The sequence below is a fragment of the Aquarana catesbeiana genome, linkage group LG01, assembly GCF_042186555.1.
Source record: "Aquarana catesbeiana isolate 2022-GZ linkage group LG01, ASM4218655v1, whole genome shotgun sequence".
In the NCBI taxonomy this organism is placed as follows: Eukaryota; Metazoa; Chordata; class Amphibia; order Anura; family Ranidae; genus Aquarana; species Aquarana catesbeiana.
Window position 1 is genome coordinate 403,047,619 of NC_133324.1, and position 19,530 is coordinate 403,067,148.

At 39.4% G+C, this 19,530-nt stretch overlaps 1 protein-coding gene across 2 annotated transcripts in view; it reads right to left on the reverse strand.

The window, feature by feature from the left end:
* RFX3 (regulatory factor X3) overlaps positions 1-19,530 on the reverse strand; it is a 485,917-nt gene that overhangs the window by 76,725 nt on the left and 389,662 nt on the right. For both annotated transcript variants that reach the window (XM_073634946.1, XM_073634940.1), the window contains one exon: positions 9,891-10,072. In XM_073634946.1, the coding sequence (XP_073491047.1) occupies positions 9,891-10,072 (182 nt within the window). The remainder of the gene's footprint in view (positions 1-9,890; positions 10,073-19,530) is intronic.

The window sequence follows — 19,530 nt, forward strand, 5'->3', positions numbered from 1 at the left end:
CAAGCCATTTTTCAGCTGTCTAACTTTGAATGACAATTGCGCGGTCATGCTACACTGCACCCTAATGAAATTTTTATCATTTTTTCCCCACAAATAGAGCTTTCTTTTAGTGGTATTTGATCACCTCTGTGGTTTTTATTTATTGCGCTATAAAGAAAAGAAGAGGGACAAGTTTGAAAAAACACAATATTTTTTACTTTTGCTATAATAAACATCCAATTTTATTTTTTAAACAAATTTTTTCCTCACAAATGAAGATAGAGGAGAAAAGCGGGACTTTACGTGAGGCATGTTGGTGAAGGTGTAAACTGAATAGTATATGCTAGAATATGTTATCTAGGGTGTGTCCTATACATAGTTGTGTTCACAAAGAGTGAACCAGGTATGAATAGTATAAAAAGATTTTTTATTTGCATAGGTCCTAAAACCAAATACAGTCATGAAAAAACATCATATGCAACATTTGGGCATGCAATAGACAATATATTTTTGGAAGACATAATAAAGACACTGGTTGTACAATTTACAACAGAGAATAAATGTAATGTATGCTGGATGAATATATGCATCGATAGTTATTAACTCAACGCGTTTCTTGGCTTGTAACCAATCATCAGGAGTCCAATGCAATTTGGGCTGCATTGAAACAATAAACGTGTATTAATATGTGAGCAGATATGTAGGAGAAAGATGCAAAAAAGTTCCAATTGGCCATCGTACTCACAGACAGTGTCTTAGTCCATGATAATCTGAATCCTAGAATGCAGCAATGATCCGGGTCTACAAAGTCTCCCCCGGGGTTGAGGCAGGAAGCTCGCCCCAGGAGATCGTCGGCCACAGCCACCAAGGATGACCAGGGTACACATAGGGGCCGCCAGGCAGGGACAAACAACGAGGCCACAAAACCCTGAAATGACTCACGGTTGTCCCATGCTCAAACACTTATTTCATTTTTCACAGTCATTTCAGGGTTTTGTGGCCTCGTTGTTTGTCCCTGCCTGGCGGCCCCTATGTGTACCCTGGTCATCCTGGTGGCTGTGGCCGCCAGGCAGGGACAAACAACGAGGCCACAAAACCCTGAAATGACTCACGGTTGTCCCATGCTCAAACACTTATTTCATTTTTCACAGTCATTTCAGGGTTTTGTGGCCTCGTTGTTTGTCCCTGCCTGGCGGCCCCTATGTGTACCCTGGTCATCCTGGTGGCTGTGGCCGACGATCTCCTGGGGCGAGCTTCCTGCCTCAACCCGGGGGAGACTTTGTAGACCCGGATCATTGCTGCATTCTAGGATTCAGATTATCATGGACTAAGACACTGTCTGTGAGTACGATGGCCAATTGGAACTTTTTTGCATCTTTCTCCTACATATCTGCTCACATATTAATACACATTTATTGTTTCAATGCAGCCCAAATTGCATCGGACTCCTGATGATTGGTTACAAGCCAAGAAACGCGTTGAGTTAATAACTATCGATGCATATATTCATCCAGCATACATTACATTTATTCTCTGTTGTAAATTGTACAACCAGTGTCTTTATTATGTCTTCCAAAAATATATTGTCTATTGCATGCCCAAATGTTGCATATGATGTTTTTTCATGACTGTATTTGGTTTTAGGACCTATGCAAATAAAAAATCTTTTTATACTATTCATACCTGGTTCACTCTTTGTGAACACAACTATGTATAGGACACACCCTAGATAACATATTCTAGCATATACTATTCAGTTTACACCTTCACCAACATGCCTCACGTAAAGTCCCGCTTTTCTCCTCTATCTTCATTTGTTACCTAATTGGGATGGAGGCATGTTGGTGCATTTTCTATAATTCAGTGGACAGGTCACACCCTTATTTTTTGACACATCAACACCAGGGTGGCAAACACCTATTTCCTGTGACCTAATCCACCTATCAAGTCTATACATATCCTTTGCAATTAGCTCCTTATTTATTCTCATGCATCCTACTCATATTCCACTTTATGTCTTATTTTCATTCTCAATTTTCATACATGTTGTGTTTTTTCTTTTCTCTTCTTTCTAGAGTAATTTATATTAGATGGAGACCTATGGTCCCCCCCTTGTCTATTGAAATATTTTCAGTGCAAGAGTGGTATACTATTTTTATAATTTATATATATACTCCTTTACATAATATTCATTTACTGTAAAAAACTTTGAATAATAATTTTTTCATTTTTTTCATTTTTTAATACTTCTGAAACTTTTTTTCCCCTTTTTTATTTTTCTTTAGTCAGATAATACTGATTCAATTCAGGGCTAAAGTTTCTGTTCTCCCTTTAGTCAGATAATACTGATTTAATTCAGGGCTAAAGCTTATGTTTTTTGTTTTTTTTTTTTCTTTTTCTCCCTTCAGTCAGATAAATACTGATTTAATTCAGGGCTGAAGTCTTTGTTTTTGTTTACCTTTAGTCAATATTATGCTGATTCAATTCAGGGCTAAAGTTTTTACTTTTCACACTTTTTTGTATTTTGATTTATTCAGTGCAAAGAATGTGTATTTTGTTACTGTGCCATTGCTTCTCCTTCCAAACTTCTTTGTTTCCTCCCCCTCCCTTTTTTTCTCTCTTCATTTCTGTTTTCTGCTTTAGTTTTTTCCTTTCATCAATCCATTATTTTTTTAATACTGATACATACATCTTTATCCTACTATTCCCTGAGTGCAGTTGGTGTTGTGGTCTGTTCGGTCCCATACCCGGGGTTGCGATGCGCCCAGCTCCTGACCTGTCACCCGTCTTGTCATGTGACGGGGGCGGGCCTTGACCTTGGCGCATCGGCGTCATTTTCCCACGCCCCGCACGCGGCGCCGTGTGCCGCAGCTCTGCGGGATCTAGTGGTATACCACTCTCTGGCTTTTGCGCTGCGGGGATGGGAGGCGGATGCCTTCGTGCCGGGGCTGTCTGTCCCTCCCCTATTGCGTAATTACGCCCGCACATGACGTTGGCAGGTGCACGCCCCCGGTCCGCGGCATACAATGGCGGCCCCAGGCCGGGTGCATGTAGGTTCGCTAGGGATTTGTGGCAATCGGCCGGGCCCATCACTCTCACTACACAGGTAACCTCGTTGCACATCTCCACTCTGGCTCTTCTGCCTCTCAGCTGAACACACATTCTCTCCCTCATTTCCTTCACACACTTCCCCATCTCTCCTTCTGTGTCCTTTCGGGTTCCGGTCTATATTTCACATTCACTCACTTTTTGGTTTCTCACTATTTTGTCACCTTACCTATTTTCTCACGGTTGTCCCATGCTCAAACACTTATTTCATTTTTCACAGTCATTTCAGGGTTTTGTGGCCTCGTTGTTGGTCCCTGCCTGGCGGCCCCTATGTGTACCCTGGTCATCCTGGTGGCTGTGGCCGACGATCTCCTGGAGCGAGCTTCCTGCCTCAACCCCGGGGAAGACTTTGTAGACCCGGATCATTGCTGCATTCTAGGATTCAGATTATCATGGACTAAGACACTGTCTGTGAGTACGATGGCCAATTGGAACTTTTTTGCATCTTTCTCCTACATATCTGCTCACATATTAATACACATTTATTGTTTCAATGCAGCCCAAATTGCATCGGACTCCTGATGATTGGTTACAAGCCAAGAAACGCGTTGAGTTAATAACTATCGATGCATATATTCATCCAGCATACATTACATTTATTCTCTGTTGTAAATTGTACAACCAGTGTCTTTATTATGTCTTCCAAAAATATATTGTCTATTGCATGCCCAAATGTTGCATATGATGTTTTTTCATGACTGTATTTGGTTTTAGGACCTATGCAAATAAAAAATCTTTTTATACTATTCATACCTGGTTCAACATGCCTCACGTAAAGTCCCGCTTTTCTCCTCTATCTTCATTTGTTACCTAATTGGGATGGAGGCATGTTGGTGCATTTTCTATAATTCAGTGGACAGGTCACACCCCTATTTTTTGACAAATTTTTTCCTCAGTTTAGGCCAATATGCATTCTTCTACATATTTTTGGTAAAAAAAAATCGCAATAAGCGTATATTGATTGCTTTGCGCAAAAGTTATAGTGTCTACAAAATAGGGGATAGATTTATAGCATTTTTATTATTATTTTTTTTTTTTTTACTAGTCATGGCGGTGATCTGCGATTTTTATTGTGACTGCGATATTGAGGCGGACATATCGGACACGTTTGACACATTTTTGGGACCATTCACATTTATACCGCGATCCGTGCTATAAAAATGCATTGATTACTGTGTAAATGTGACTGGCAGGGAAGGGGTTAACACTAGGGGGTGATCGAGGGGTTAATGTGTGTCCTAGGGAGGTGATTCTAACTGTGGGGGGAGGGGACTGACTGGGGGAGGTGACCGATTGGTCCCTATGTACAAGGGACACAACATCAGTCTCCTCTCTTCTGACAGGACGTGGATCTGTGTGTTTACATACAGAGATCCACGGTCCTGCTCGGTTACTGGGCAATCGCGGGTGCCCGGCAGATATCGCAGCTGCCGGGCATGTGCATCAGGTCCCCAGTGACGCGGTGCACGCGCGTGCCCTAGTGGCTCGGGAAGGTGATCACGTCATATGACGTCCGCCCAGAATGAGAGCTGCCCCGTCCCACCGTCATATGACAGTGGATGGGCAGCTAGTGGTTAAAGTGACAAATTCTGGGTTGAAAAAAACAAACATTCTATTCATGTGCTGTTTGTATTTATAACTAAAAAAAAGAACTTCTATTGCTCCCAGTCTTCTACAATTTATTTATTTATTTTTTTGCTGTTGTGTTGTGAATTCCAGCTAGAGGGTGGCTACGTTCATTATTCATGTTCCCGCTGTAAGTAGGAGTGTAGCCACTAATTCTTTCTCACTCTAAAAATGAACTTTGGACTATAAAATGTATTGTGTGTGTGGAGCAGTACACATGACCACAATTAACATGCACTGTTCATTTCAAACAAATAGAAGTGAAGTTGAAAAGAAGATTTCACATTTGCACTATATATTTCTCTTTGAAGCTTACTTCTTTGTTATGCATAAGTGAATTATATACTGCTATTTCACCATTCATTTGATGCACATTGTCCATTATGGTTTAACCACTTAACCACATGATTTACCCCCCTTCATGACCAGGTAATTTTTTGTGATACAGCCCCGAGTTACTTTAACTGACAATTGCGCACTCTTGCGATGCTGTACCCAAATAAAATTTATGTCCTTTTTTTTCCATAAATAGAGCTTTTTTTGGGTGGTATTTGATAACTACTGCGGTTTTTATTTTTTTGCGCTATAAACAAAAAAAGACCAACAAGTTTGAAAAAACAAATATTTTTTACTTCTGCTATAAAACACATCCAATAAATTTTTTTTTAAAAATCGAATTTCTTCATCAATTTAGGCCAACATGTATTCTGCTACATATTTTTGATAAAAAATCCCAATAAGCATATATTGATTGGTTTGCGCAAAAGTTATAGAGTCTACAAACTATGGGATATTTTTATTTATCTTTTTTACTACTAATGGCGGCTATCAGTGACTTATAGTGGGACTGCGCTATTGCGCCGGACAAAGCAGACACTGACACTTTTGACACTTTTTGAGGACCAGTGACATGTTTACAGTGATCAGTGCTAAAAAATGTGTTCCTAGCTGGTGTCTTCTTACTGTGGTGGAGGTGATTGTACTTAGGGAAGGCATTGATCCATGTCCCTGCTTTACAGGAACACAGGATCCATGCCTTCTGTATTGACAGAACAAAGATCTGCCTTGCTTACATTGGCAGACCACTGTTCTCCCTCTGTAGTGAAGGATTGGCTGGTGCTGGCGGACATTGAGTCTGCTGTAACCACCGATCAGCTTCCTCTGTGTAGGAGCAGGAGCGGACTGTCGGCAGTGCGCATGCATGCCCCAGACCCGGAGGTGTCGGATAATGTATTAGGTACGTGATCCGGTGCAGCCGTGCCACTTTGCCGTCGTATATATAAAGTGTACGTTCGGCAAGTAGTTAATATGAGTTTTTACACACATATTTTTGTATTGATCACTACAGAGATATTGGTTTTGTGCACTTTTTAGATCAATTATTTTTGTAAATCCTTTATGTCTGTAATATAGGTTGCTGTATTACCTCTTGCACATTTGTTTCTGTGTTTAAATAATGCAGGGAAAGAGGAGGGAGCCGCTACATATGGGCAATGTGCTGAATAGAGAGAGGACTGGAGTAGACAAGGACAGTAACCCCTGTCATATTTTTTTCCGTCATCTGTGTCCCATTGTGGAGATTTCCCTTCACTTCCTGTCCTATAGCCAAACAGGAAGTGAGAAGAAATCCCTGCAAATCACATGAATTAATTGGGGACCCCCAGGTCACCAGAACTAGTGTCCACACGGGAAGGTTTCCTTTCAATAACTTTTCTGGGGACAACCCAAAATTTGTGATTTTCTTTTGCTTTCACTTTTAATAATAATGGTAAACAGGACAAATAAAGAGGGTGAATCGCCTTAACGGGGACACAGACAGCAATAAAAACTTGCAAGTGTTCTAATATCTCTCCACACTATCCAAAACTAAAAAAAGTTTTGCCTTTAGTTCTACTTTAATGTAGGGTATGCATTAGGGTAAAAAATGTCTTGGCTTTAGAATCACTTTAAGTTGAAAAAAAGACCATTAAGTTCAACTAAAGAAAAGCAAATGAATTACCAGAATTTCATAACTGGCATTATTCAGTCAAGAAACCCCTTGTTTTAAACATATCAGTCAACCAGGTCTTTTCTATGTTTTCTCGATTTCTTTTCAATCAAAGTTGGATGTACAAATGAATTCCACGTAGAGACGATTTAGACACTACAATTTTCTAACAGTACTTTTCAGTTTGTCACTGCCCTATTGCTTTCTGTTCTCTTGTCTCATAATATGCAAAACGTTTCATATCTGCATAAAATTAAACTTTTAAATTAGTCTACACTATTTATCACCAGATCACTAGAAAGCTCAGGAGTCCAGGTTTAAAAGATTTTTTAAGCTTTGTATACACAGGTTCTGAATTAGTGCTGTAAAATGCAAAGTAAAGTTGCAGGGAGCTGGGCGTATTAAGCAGATATCATTTCACAGCAATGCTGATTTTGGTATGTTGTCCTTTTCAATAGGCAACCTCCACATGTGGTAGTTGAAACAGTACCATATTCTTGCAGATGGCTACCCTTTTCAAGAACAATATTTTGCAGCAAGAAGACAAATAAATGACATTGTGTTTTCTAGTCTTGCTCATCTCTTAGTCAATTTATTTAAAAATGAACAAATAACACTTCCAACTTGAGTTTCTTTTTAAGGTAATAATACCCTTATGAGGGCATTAAGCTGCTGACATACTGTATGTTGAATGCAGTTCCTTGTAGGGGAATTCATTAGGGCAAAGTGCAACTGTACCAGTCAGAATGAACTTCAAATGAAATGTGAAAAGCCACTAATGTTCAAGAGGCTACATAGCGAACAACATTTTAAAGTGGAAAAACACTACAACTGTTTGAGATAGGGTTCTCTTTTATGGGTGAGCAGTAGAAATTCTGCCTTTTTATTTTTCATCAAGTTAATTTACTTTTGTTACTGTTTATGGTATAGAATACAACCCTTTTGTACCCATTATTAAAAGAAAAGCTTTGGTTACAAGTTGTCACTTGGTTCTTAAAAAAGCACCCCTTTTGGCAGTATTTCTCTCCATGTCTCTTCCAAGTTTGTAAAGCAAACAAGAAACCCATTTGGCTCATCATATTAGAACTGATAACATTGTTTCCACGGTTACTACCAGACTGTTGACATTTATAATTGCATAGCTAAGATTTTTTATGTATGTGATTTCTTGGATCCAAAGCCAAATTCAGTATGGAGGTTTTACTAGCAGACAGCTAAAGAAAAGTGTATTGATGCATTTAAAAATGCAGAAAATTTAGACTGTAATAATCAGATAATGTTTCAGTTTACTTTTTATAAAATCATGATATTTCATGCTTTTGCAATTTTCACACCATAATAAGACACTTCCTGGCCCTGTGAGGAATGGACAAAAAATGAGGCTAGAGGGGGTTGTGATTGTCATCAAGGAGGGCACAAAAAGGAATAAAAACTTTGTTGAAGTTCTAATCCTTCCCAACAGGAAATGAAGGTGACTCTCCCCAATATGGGCACATGTAGCTATAACACCCAACAGAAACGCTAAGCCTTCCTTGCTCTATCCAAAACTAAATAATTTTTGGCTAGAATTGAGATTCAGCTGTATGCATGATAGGCAATGTGTAAATATAAAACAAAAATCATTACTTCTCTTTTAAGCAATCAAATTATTAATTCTGACAATTTTTTTTTACCCTCTGTTCTCCCAGAAGAAAGGTGCTATCTCTGGTGGAATCATAGAGAGTCAGCATCTACTTCCTAAATTAAGATGCTGGCCCGAAGATGGCAACCATGTAAATCCTTGTACCCAAACGTTAGTCTTTATTTTCTTCACTGTTTCTACGTATGCTGTCCCACATCTGTGCCTTTCATCTAGTCAGCTGCCCAAAAGTGATCGCTGGGAACAGGGAGACTGAGGAAATGTTTTTCTTCTGCCTGAAGCAGACTGATGACATAATTCTCCCAGAATGCTACTCTCACGCATAGGTGCAGTCATTTAACTGGAGCTTAGTGACTGCCTTTTAATTATAAAAGCTTTTATTTTATTTTTTATTTTAACATTACAGTATATATCAGGGATTTATTTTATGCAGACATGTAAAATTACTCTTTTAAATGCCGATTGCCTATTTGTAATTTTGTAATGATATTCGGAACATCTTTGCGAGTGTGTGTGCAAGTATATACACTATAATATATATATATATATATATATATAATATATATATATACACACACATACACACTAATTTTCTATGAGACTTATAACAACTTACAGGTTTAGCTCCAGTTGGGGAAAAAACAATCCTTTAGGTCATTTGTATACATGGTAACAAAATAAGCAAGCCTCAAGGCACATATACCTGCATCTGTTCTGACAGAGACAAAACCTCTAGCACAGAACATGCAAAGCCTAACTTCAACAAAAACATGTTATTCACTTTCAATTCGAGAGGGGAAGGCTTAGAGGCGTTGACCAGTTTTTATTGCTTCTCTTGTCTTTGTTGGAGGTGGCCAGGTGATAAATACAATTTTTTTTGGCAGTTGTAGAAAGTAATACATGGCTAAGCATTGAAACAAAAATATAATCCTTTAGCATATGTGGCCTTTGTAGTAAAGAAAGAAAGGCAGTCCGTGGGAGATTCTTGCATCCCAAAAGACCTCCTAATCCATAAAGCAGCACCTTGCACCTTAAGATGATCCTCACGGTGCCCAGGTTACCTGCTATTTGTGCCCCGGATTTTGGATATTTGAGCTACATACAATGAAAATCTTACAAAGACAGAAGATGGCTTCTCTAAGGATTGGGAACCATTTTGGGTATGAACCTCCTCAGAATCAGTATAGGTGTAGTAAAGGCAACCCACCAGATGCCACTCTTTAAAGTCAATGTAGTACAAAATGAATTCTCATAGCTAAGGGAACTCTTTTTTAGATAAGGCAATCAGTACAAAATGGCTTGTGCAGCATATATATATATATATATATATATATATATATATATATACACACACATTTGTGACATCAATGTTTTACAATTTTATTTTTTTTTTTTAAGGATTTTTTACAGTTGAAACTCAGAATTAACTGCTATCTCCAACTTACATTTGATGGAGTTTTATCAAAATGTTGATTTAAACTTTTTGCAGAATTATTTGGATCCCACATTACACTCTTAGTGGAAAAGAAAAAAAAATCTGCTTATACTAACCTAGTACCCAGTCTTCTCGTTCGGAGTCCCATAAATATGGAGCGGATAAGTTTTCCAAAGGAGGCAGCATTGACTGGGTCTAGTTTGTGCTCCTGACAGTGTCTAAGGTAATGATTGTAGAGAGTGCTTCTGGGAAGGCTCACTCCCTCAGCAGTTTCATAGTTGTCCAGCAGCCACTGGAGCTAGAAGAAACAGATATACTCCAGGTTAACAACTCAGGGAAAATCGAAAAATCTAATTAGATGTTTACTGAGAACATAGCTCAGACCATGTCATTGTAATTAAACTGAAATCTTGGGTCCCTTTCCATCTAGTAAGTTTCAATATGGTTGAACACATTCTAAATGACTGGCTACTTAAAAATACAAAGTAATAGAGGATTAATTCACATAATAAAATGGCTAATAAAAGACATTTGATCTTTTATTGCTATCATAGAAGTCCAGGTTTTAAATTAAAACAATTTTGGGAAGTACAACTGCTTTCATTTAAAACAGCTGGAGATCAGCCATTTAAATCTTTGCACCAGTTACCAGAAAGTGCTTCCAATTTCTTTTTCCTCTAGTGGCCATTAGTTTTATAATTATGTCCATTACAGGAATAGTTTATTTGCACATAGAGTATGGATGGGAATTTTGGAAGATTTCATGTTTTCTTTGTATTTGTAGAAATAAAAAAATAACACTAGGTATGCAAATGTGAACTAAATGGCAATGGTAAATGGGGAAATGAAACACTGTACCATATTATAGAGGGAGGAACAGAAATATGAATGAACAGTAACAATTCAGTAGGACCTTTAAATTGGACCTGGCATCAGATATATTTTCATTTTAAATGGATGCATGATAAAAGTTTAACATTTTCATGTATTTATTACCTCTGAGATCACAGCACTTCACCCTGACAATGCTTTCATATCTTTCTCTCATCAGAAGGTCAGAACCATCTTTGTTCAGGCATTATGCAGGGTCAGCTTCTATTTCCTGAATCGAGTTGCTGGCTCAGAGATGACACCATCATGAACATCCTGGTGACTGTGCAATTATTGTTTACAAAGGTCTGACACAAACCAGCCCCTGCTGCTGACCCTCACCTTGTGACTGGTTACAAGGTTACAATAATGCAGTCTAATCACTGGGTGTAAGGAGATGGGGGAAAATGCTTCCTCATGACTGCAACAGACTGATAGCATTATCTTAAGTTCACTTGTAAAGTTGCAGAAAGATAGACTTTTAAGATGGAATGATGGATACTTGTGCCCATTGCTGTAGGCCTTCATAGTATAGTTTAATGTAGAAATCAACCCAAAACCATTAGGTTCACTGAAGTTAAGCTGACCATGCCCTTGGCTAATCTGGAAGAATTTTTTATCAGCTGTCGGTCAAAACACAGTTTGCTTGGGAATAAACAGCCAACAGATTTTGCCTACTGTTTTTTTTTTTCTTTTATATTTTTTATCAGTTATGAATTATGAAATAATCAAAATTGCACCAATTGAAACCAAAACAATGTCCATTGTCAGACATCTTTTTGAAAAAAAAATTTCTGCTTCCACCAAAATTTAAATCACCCTGAAAATAGAAATCAACCGAAACTATGGATGTCAAATGTTTGAGTACTATTCAGATACATACAATAGTTTATTTAATCAAAAGCTGAAGGAAAATTTCCACAAAATAGCCAAATGTATGTCCAGCATTGGTGTGGTTTACAGATTTGAGTGACAAGCATATCTAAAGTGGGTGATGATGGGAGGAGATCAACTGTACATAACTGAAGTGAGATCAAGTATGATTAAGTTCAGATCAGAGCATACAAATGAATAGGTAAAGTAGCTTTTACACTCACTAAACCATTAGAGCAATAATTGATTTAACCTTTTTTCATGCTAATAAATACTGCAATGCATAGCACAATATACTTTACAGACTTCACAGTATAATTTATCAGTCTGCTAATGTACAGCTATAGTTTCAAACTATCAATTTATTTATTAGTTTGGCCATTTAGGCTTCAATATTCTGAATGCATATTTTTAACTCATACAGTGGTAAGAAAAGGTATATGAACTCCTTGCAATTAACTGTTTTTCTGCAGTAACTTGCCATAAAATCTAAGGCCGGCCACAGACAAGTAAAAAACTGAATGTTTTGTTGATCAAAAGGCAAACATGGTGTATACGATTGTGCCATAATTTGTTTTGTTTTTCTAAAAAAAAAAAAAAAAAAATACAGCATGTTGGATCACGCACCTTCAATTGCAGCACGAAAATCATGTATCGCAGCTGGCACACTAATGATGCAAGAACAAATAACCTGACGATCAACAAGAATTTTTGTTCGGTTTTCAACTTGTCTATGGCCTGCTTAAGTCACAACAATAGACAAACAAAATGTGCTTAAGCTGATAACACACAATTTTAATTTTCCGTGTCTTTATTGAACAAACCCATTAAACCTTCACTGTGTTTGAGGAAAAAAGTAAGCAAACCCAAAGACTAATTACTTCAACAAAAGCTAATTGGAGTCAGTAGTTTGCACACCTGGAGGCCAATTAATGAAATGAGTTTAGAGGTGTGGTTTAGAGCTACTTTGATTGATAAAAGACACTCAAACATTTTAGGATAGCTGTTCAAGGGAAGTACCAGCTGATGCGAACCATGCCTTGCAAAAAGGAGCTCTATGAAGACAAATGATCAAGAGTACCTGATCTGCAGAAGAACCCACAAGTAGCAGCTAAAGGCTTGAAGACATCACTGGAACTGGCAAAAATCCCTGTTCATGAGTCTACCATACGTAAGTCTTTGAACAGGCAGGGTAAAAAAACATTGCTGCGTGCCTAAGGTTTGGCAAAGGGCACCAGATTATGGCTGATGTAGTATGTTACCAACAGGACATGCAATATACATATAAGTGGTGTTCTACAGTTTCTGATAACTTCCCGATGATTGCACCAGGACTCAACGTTGGCAGAATCACCGGAAGCATTTCAGAAGTTGATTCTTTCTTCAGGGGTATATAGCAGTAGAACATAAGCACTTATGTTATCAAGAAAAAAAGTTTTTTTTATACAGCAGCCAAAAGGATTAAAAAGGAATCAGTGATATATATCCTGATAGCGGGGGAAAACAGGGAGGGGGGTAGCACACCCTCAATGCAACTGGGAAGATGAAACAAGACTGCCTGAAGCACACGCCATTACATATACCTACAAGAGAGGCTGTTCGGGCCCCCTCATTGTGAGTGGAAACCAGTCTGTATACCTGACTATATTTCGCTGTGGCGTTCCTGCCTCCTCTTGGCATGCGCTTGTTTGATCTTCACAGTGACATTGAAGGTATTCCCTTACTGCTATCTGTAGATCACGACAATGATCCTAAGCATCAAAGTAAATCCACCACAGACTGGCTTCAGAAAAAAAAAATGTGCATTTTGGACCAGTCAGAGCCCAGTTCTTAACCCTATAGAAATGCTGTGGAATGACCTCAAGAGAGCCATTCACACCAGACATCCTACAAATGTGTCTGTGCTGAAGCAGTTTTGTAAAGAGCTTGCTTGAAGTTATTGCTGCCAAAATAAGGTCCAATCTGCCATGAACTCCAAGGATTCACTTACTTTTTCCTCCATCACTGAGAATGTTTAATGGGTGCATTCAATAAAGACATGAGGAATTAGAACTGTGTGTGTATTATCAGCTTAAGTGCATTGTGTTTGTCTATTGTGACTTAGATAAGGATCAGATCACATTTTATGGCAAATTACCGCAAAAAAAAACAAAAAAAGTTAATTCACATACTTTTTCTTGTCACTGTAACTGTGTAACTGGCTGTGCGCATACATATATAGATATACAGATACTTTAGATAGACAAATAACATGTACTATATAGAAAGTATTCATTATACTTTCCAAGTACTTAAAGAGGAGTTCCACCCAGGGGGGCCGTCAAAAAAAAAAAAAATAAAAGTCAGCAGCTACAAATACTGCAGCTGCTGACTTTTAATTGGACACTTACCTGTCCCTGGGTCCAGCGATGCGGGGGATCGAAGCCCCGCTCGTCCCCCCCCTCCGCTCGTCGGCGCCGGCATTTCAACTGTGGGCGCCGGGCTGTGGCTTCACAGCCTGGCACCCACTGCGCATGCGCGAGCGGCGCCGCGCGCCGTGATTGGCCGCTCAATCACCTGGGACCTGTATTGGGTCCCAGATGATTGACAGGAGGGAGGGAGCAGAGCGGAGCCCTTCCTGTGCCTGGGGGGAAGTGATGTCACCAGCCCAGGCAAAGGAACAGGCAGACTACGAGGGACCACCTAGCAACAGGCATTTAGAGGTAAGTGAAAAAAAAAAAATATCCAAATGTTTTTTTGTTTTTTTTTAGAATTTTTACAGGTATTTTTGTTTTTTGGGTGGAACCCCACTTTAAGAAATACAATCATAGTATGCAGTACAGGCAGTCCCCGAGTTACGAACACAATAGGGACTATAGGTTTGGTAAGACGAAGTTGTTAGTAAGTCGCAACACTGCATTTGTAAGTGTAACTTCCGGTCGGAACACTGCGTTCGTAAGTGTAACTGCCGCCTGTGCATGGATGTGGGATGTTCCGGGCGCTTGTTATGTTATCTGGGGCGTAGTACGGCAGTGTGGGATGTGTTCAGAAGTGCTCGAAAGGTATTCAGGACCCACGTGGAGCACAAGTGGCGGGCATTTGAGGCCGTTCGTAAGTAGGAGTCCGTCGTAACTCGGGGACTGCCTGTATGGTGAAAACGTTGTAAGTAAACAGCTCTGCTTATCCTGTTAGAAGTATATGCTGGAAAATAACAAATGTACATAAAGGGTTTGCAATGGATTTGAACTTCACGCCCACGTATGGTATAAAGAACTTGTAGTAAAGTAAGAAGATAGTTTTGTTAAGTTTAAGAATTTAGATTGATCCAGCTAGAGTAGTCTGTATTTACACTGACCCAATGTTCCAAATAGAGTGAGAGAATCATAAGAGGCTGTGGGTGGATGATAGCTAGTGATAAAAGAGAATAAACAGTTGCACATTCCATTTTCACAAATTGGAGAAGATATATAAGCAATTTAGAGCAAATAAGAACCAATTGAGAGATTGAAGATTTAATATAAGTTTTAGATAAAGATAGCAAGATTCATTAAAGTATACATTCAGATTATTAAAGAAGGCAGCTGTGTTTATGGAGTGATTTTAGTAGGTGTATCATATGCCCTAAATCGTGTGTAGCTGTAGAAGAAAAAGTTAGTATGATATTACATAGGGCCAGTTAAATACTTTCTGCCCTAAAGAAAACTGTCTTGCACTGCCCCTTTCCTACCCCATTCACACTAACAAGATCAGACATTGTAGTCTCACAAGGCATGCCAAAGTACACTATTCCATCAATTAAATTGCACAGGCTGTCCAAATTGCTATAGCAATTCTGGGTGCCACAGCCTATTATGGCAAAGCATAAATTCCAATAAGATTTTTATGATTTAAGGATTTGTTGCTTGAGGAATAAGACTTTTGTCCAGAATCCCTTGATGCAAAAATGTAAATTTGACATTTAGATATTTATGGAGACTGACTTCACACCTATGTATTGCATATTATACCAGAGTTGCGCATTTTAGCATGTAATCACAACTTATGGTAACTCATGACATTTTGTAAGATGTGTTGCAACACCATTTATTCACAATGGCACTAGAATGCTAAACTACAGTAAGTGGAAACACACCAGCACTCCATTGCATCACAATGCGCAGGACCTACATGTTGGAAAAAAAAAAGTGGCTTTGACATTGTTTGTTGCAATGCGTTGGTAGCCCATTCTAAACGAATGAGGTCCCTGAACACAGCACACATTACCCAATGTGTAAATTGACCCAAAGTAATGATTCAGATATTATTGTGATCCTTTCCTGTAGCCAGCAAACATCATGTTGGTAGTTCAGCTGAAGGATGCAGTATTCAGACCATTTTACTCTTCCTTGTCTGAGGGGTTAACAAACTTAGATGAAAAGTGAAGCCCTGCTGCAATCCCCTTGGTGTGGTTACAAACAGGGGCCCTTCTCTCTCTTTTTCCTTGTAAACAAAGCAAGACCCATGTCATTTATTTGGTCCATCACAATAGTATTTAGATAATCAACTCCATTCATATCAAGAGGCATGGTTGCAGTTTTTGTATGCAAACATGTGTAGCCTGTAGGGCAATTGCTGATAGATCAAAAAAAGTAACAATTTAAGGGGGTGACTAAAGACAAACTTATTTGTTGGGATACTACCCATGTAACCTACATACTGGAGTGCCAATACAGTGTCCATTATTTTGGAAGAACCACATGAAAAGGGAGCGTGAGGATAGCAGAAAACATTAAAAAAATTAGGAAGGATTTTCATAAACACAATGTGTCTAGGCATTTTAACCATTTGTCTACCAAAGGTACTTTCATAATTATCATGGTACACATGTGGTTAAATCAAGTTAACAGCTGCTGCAACTGTGTACTTAACATCGGCTTTAGGAAAAAATATTTAAACAAAAACGTAAAACACCCCCATCACATTCCTCTACCCCATATAAAAAGTGCAGCTTAAGGCAAACACAATCAATTGCGCCACACATGTGAGATATCTGTGTGAACGTCGGAGTGAGAGCAATACTTCTAGGCACATCATTCATAGCTAAATCTACATTGATGACATGTAAAGGCTTTTAAAGCTTCAGCTATGAAGAATTTTGGGTGCCAAAGTTTTTCAATGGGTGTGCACAATTTTAGGTATTGACATATTTAGTATCTATTTACTTGTTGCAACCCAATTAAATTTGTATAAAAAAAATGGACATAATATTTTTGTTTGCATTAAAATACATTTCTGAAAATTTTCCAGAAAATACCATTTACCATTTTATTCTCTGCAGTCTCTGCTTTCGTAGAATATATATACACCTTTCGAGGTGGGGTATAGTAATTTGTAGGAAAAAAAGGTGCTTTTAACATGGGTGCAAAAGATTAGAAAATTCCCCATTAGAGAGTGGTTAAAACATGCCATAATAAAGACTACATGGGTTAAGGTTTTATGGAATTGACAGAGTGTTCAGGCTTTAGATGGGATCAGATATGAAGAAAGATCAATCTCAAAATCAAACAAAGTGGATCTATAAGTTGGAACTATTGTATCTCAGAGGTCTCAATATTCATATAGATCTAAACTGTTTCGATTCAAACTATTAATGGAATTTAGGGTAGGTTCCATTAACAGTATCATATAGATTTATCACTTAATGAATTAGAGGACCCGACCCACAAATAGTCTCAATGAGGATTCTTAATACCTAAAAAAACAATGTTTGAAATTCAGATCCTGCTGAACCAGCCGATATTCGAACCGTTAATGGGCAGGCTGAATGTAACAAGTTGATCAATCAACTTGGGTACAACCAGCCTGCCGAATTCTCTTGCGATTATTGCTAGCGGCTGCTATAGTCGCTAATAATAATCACTGTCTTCTCCTGGTGGGGGTGTCACGTACCTGACTGTGGAGCCCGAGATGATGAGGGTGGCCTCTTGCACAATTCCTGTCCAAGCTTCACTGGTAGTGGAGACAGGGACTGCTAGGGCAGTGGAAGGGTGCAGGTGCCTGGAAGCCGTAGGAGTGAGCTGTAACTTGAAGACATAGGAGCCCTCCCAGTGGTGGCATGGAGTCTGGTCACAAGCCTTGTTCAGTGGGAGCCAGGCAGGCAGGTGCATAATCAGGATCAGGTGCAAGGTGGAGAACAGGCAGAAGTTGGTAACGTGCTGGCGGTGGGGTACCAAATCAGGAGGCGGAGGCGTAGTCATAAATCCAAGCCGGGGTCGGTAACATAAACAAGAAGTAGATATAGCAGGCAGGGGTGATCTAAGAGAGTTGTCAGACGTAGCCGGGTCAGGAACAAGGTCAGCAGACATGAAGAATCAGGAGCACAGGAACCAAAGCTGAAGCCAATCCAGCACTGAAGCCAGGCAGACTCTCAGTTTAAATAGGCTGCTGGGTGTCAGAATCTATGGATGCGTGCGCACGCTAATGTGTATGCGCACATGCTCGCACATAAGCGCCAGTGTGCCTGCGCATTCCAGTCCTTGCCCGTCTTGGTCTGTGACTCTGCACATGCGCATTAGAATTAGCACTTGCTGAACGGGCATTAGCAGCTGCTGAATGGAAACGAGCACCTGCTGAACAAGTTCTCTGACATTGCCCCCTCCTTAAGGGCAGCCTCTGGATGCCCAATTGAGCCATCTTTTCAGGGTGAGCATGGTGAAGTTTGTAAAAGTCTCTGAGCATGAAGGTTTGCTTCAGGCTCCTAAGAATTCTCCTTGGGACCAAATCCTTTCCACATAATTAGGTAATGAATTTGACCCTGTCGTTTCCTGCAATCCAGGATAACTTCAAATTCTTGTTCCCCATCCCCCATTATGGCTTCCGGAGGTCCCACCTCTTGATCAGGAAAAGGATTTGATACTTTAGGCTTTAGTAATGAAACATGAAACACGGGATGAATTCTGAATGAATCTGGAAGTTCCAGTTCATAGGCCACTGAACTAATTTTTCTTTTAACTGGGAATGGCCCCACATATCTAGGTCCCAGTTTTTTAGAGGGACATGCCAACTTCAGAATATAAACAAAAAAGTCAGTGCTACTACCCATACATCACATAGAAAGCAGGGATCCCGGGTGCTCGATCCACAGTCACTGGCTGAGTAGGGAAATGAGGAAAAGATGATCCGCACTCAGGTGATTGCTCTTAAAAAGTTTAATATTTATTGACAAGCCACAGTGACCAAACGCAAATGAGAACAGTTGACGCGTTTCAGCCTATAAGGCCTTAGTCATAACCTGGGTTATGACTAAGGCCTTATAGGCTGAAACACGTCAACTGTTCTCATTTGCGTTTGGTCACTGTGGCTTGTCAATAAATATTACACTTTTTAAGATCAATCACCGGAGTGCGGATCATCTTTTCCTCATGCCAACTTCAGGTTCACGGTTGAGAGCCATACACGATCACCAGATCTCAAATCCAGTTCTCCCTTCCTTTTTTTTTAATCAAAATACTTCTTGTTATTTTCCTGTGCTTTGGAAATGGTTTCCCTTAGTATATGGTTGATAATGTTGAAGAATTCAACTTGTCCTGGATAGCCATCAAGGTGGAATCTGGTACCAGCATAGGCCAAAAAAGAGGAGTCAAAACCATAATTGGAAAAGAAGGGTGACTGATCTGTGGCAGAATGGGTAGAGTTGTTGAATGCAAATTCCGCTAATGGCAACAGTGAACCCAATCCTCCTGGGTAAATGAAGAAAAACAAAATAAAATACTGTTCCAAAGTCTGGTTCGTATGTTCAGTCTGCCCATTTGTCTGTGGGTTATAGGTTGAGAAAAAGTTGAGCTTCATACACAGTGCTTCACATAACGCTTTCCAGAATCTTGACGTGAACTGTGCTCCATGATCTGAAACAATGTCACTGGGAATTCCATGTAGCCTTACAATTTCTTTTACAAAAATACTGGCCGTTTCTGCTGCCGATGGGGTCCCTTGGACGAAAACCCCTCAGAAGGGGGAAGCTCAACATTGAAGTCCATTGCAATCATATCCCAAGGC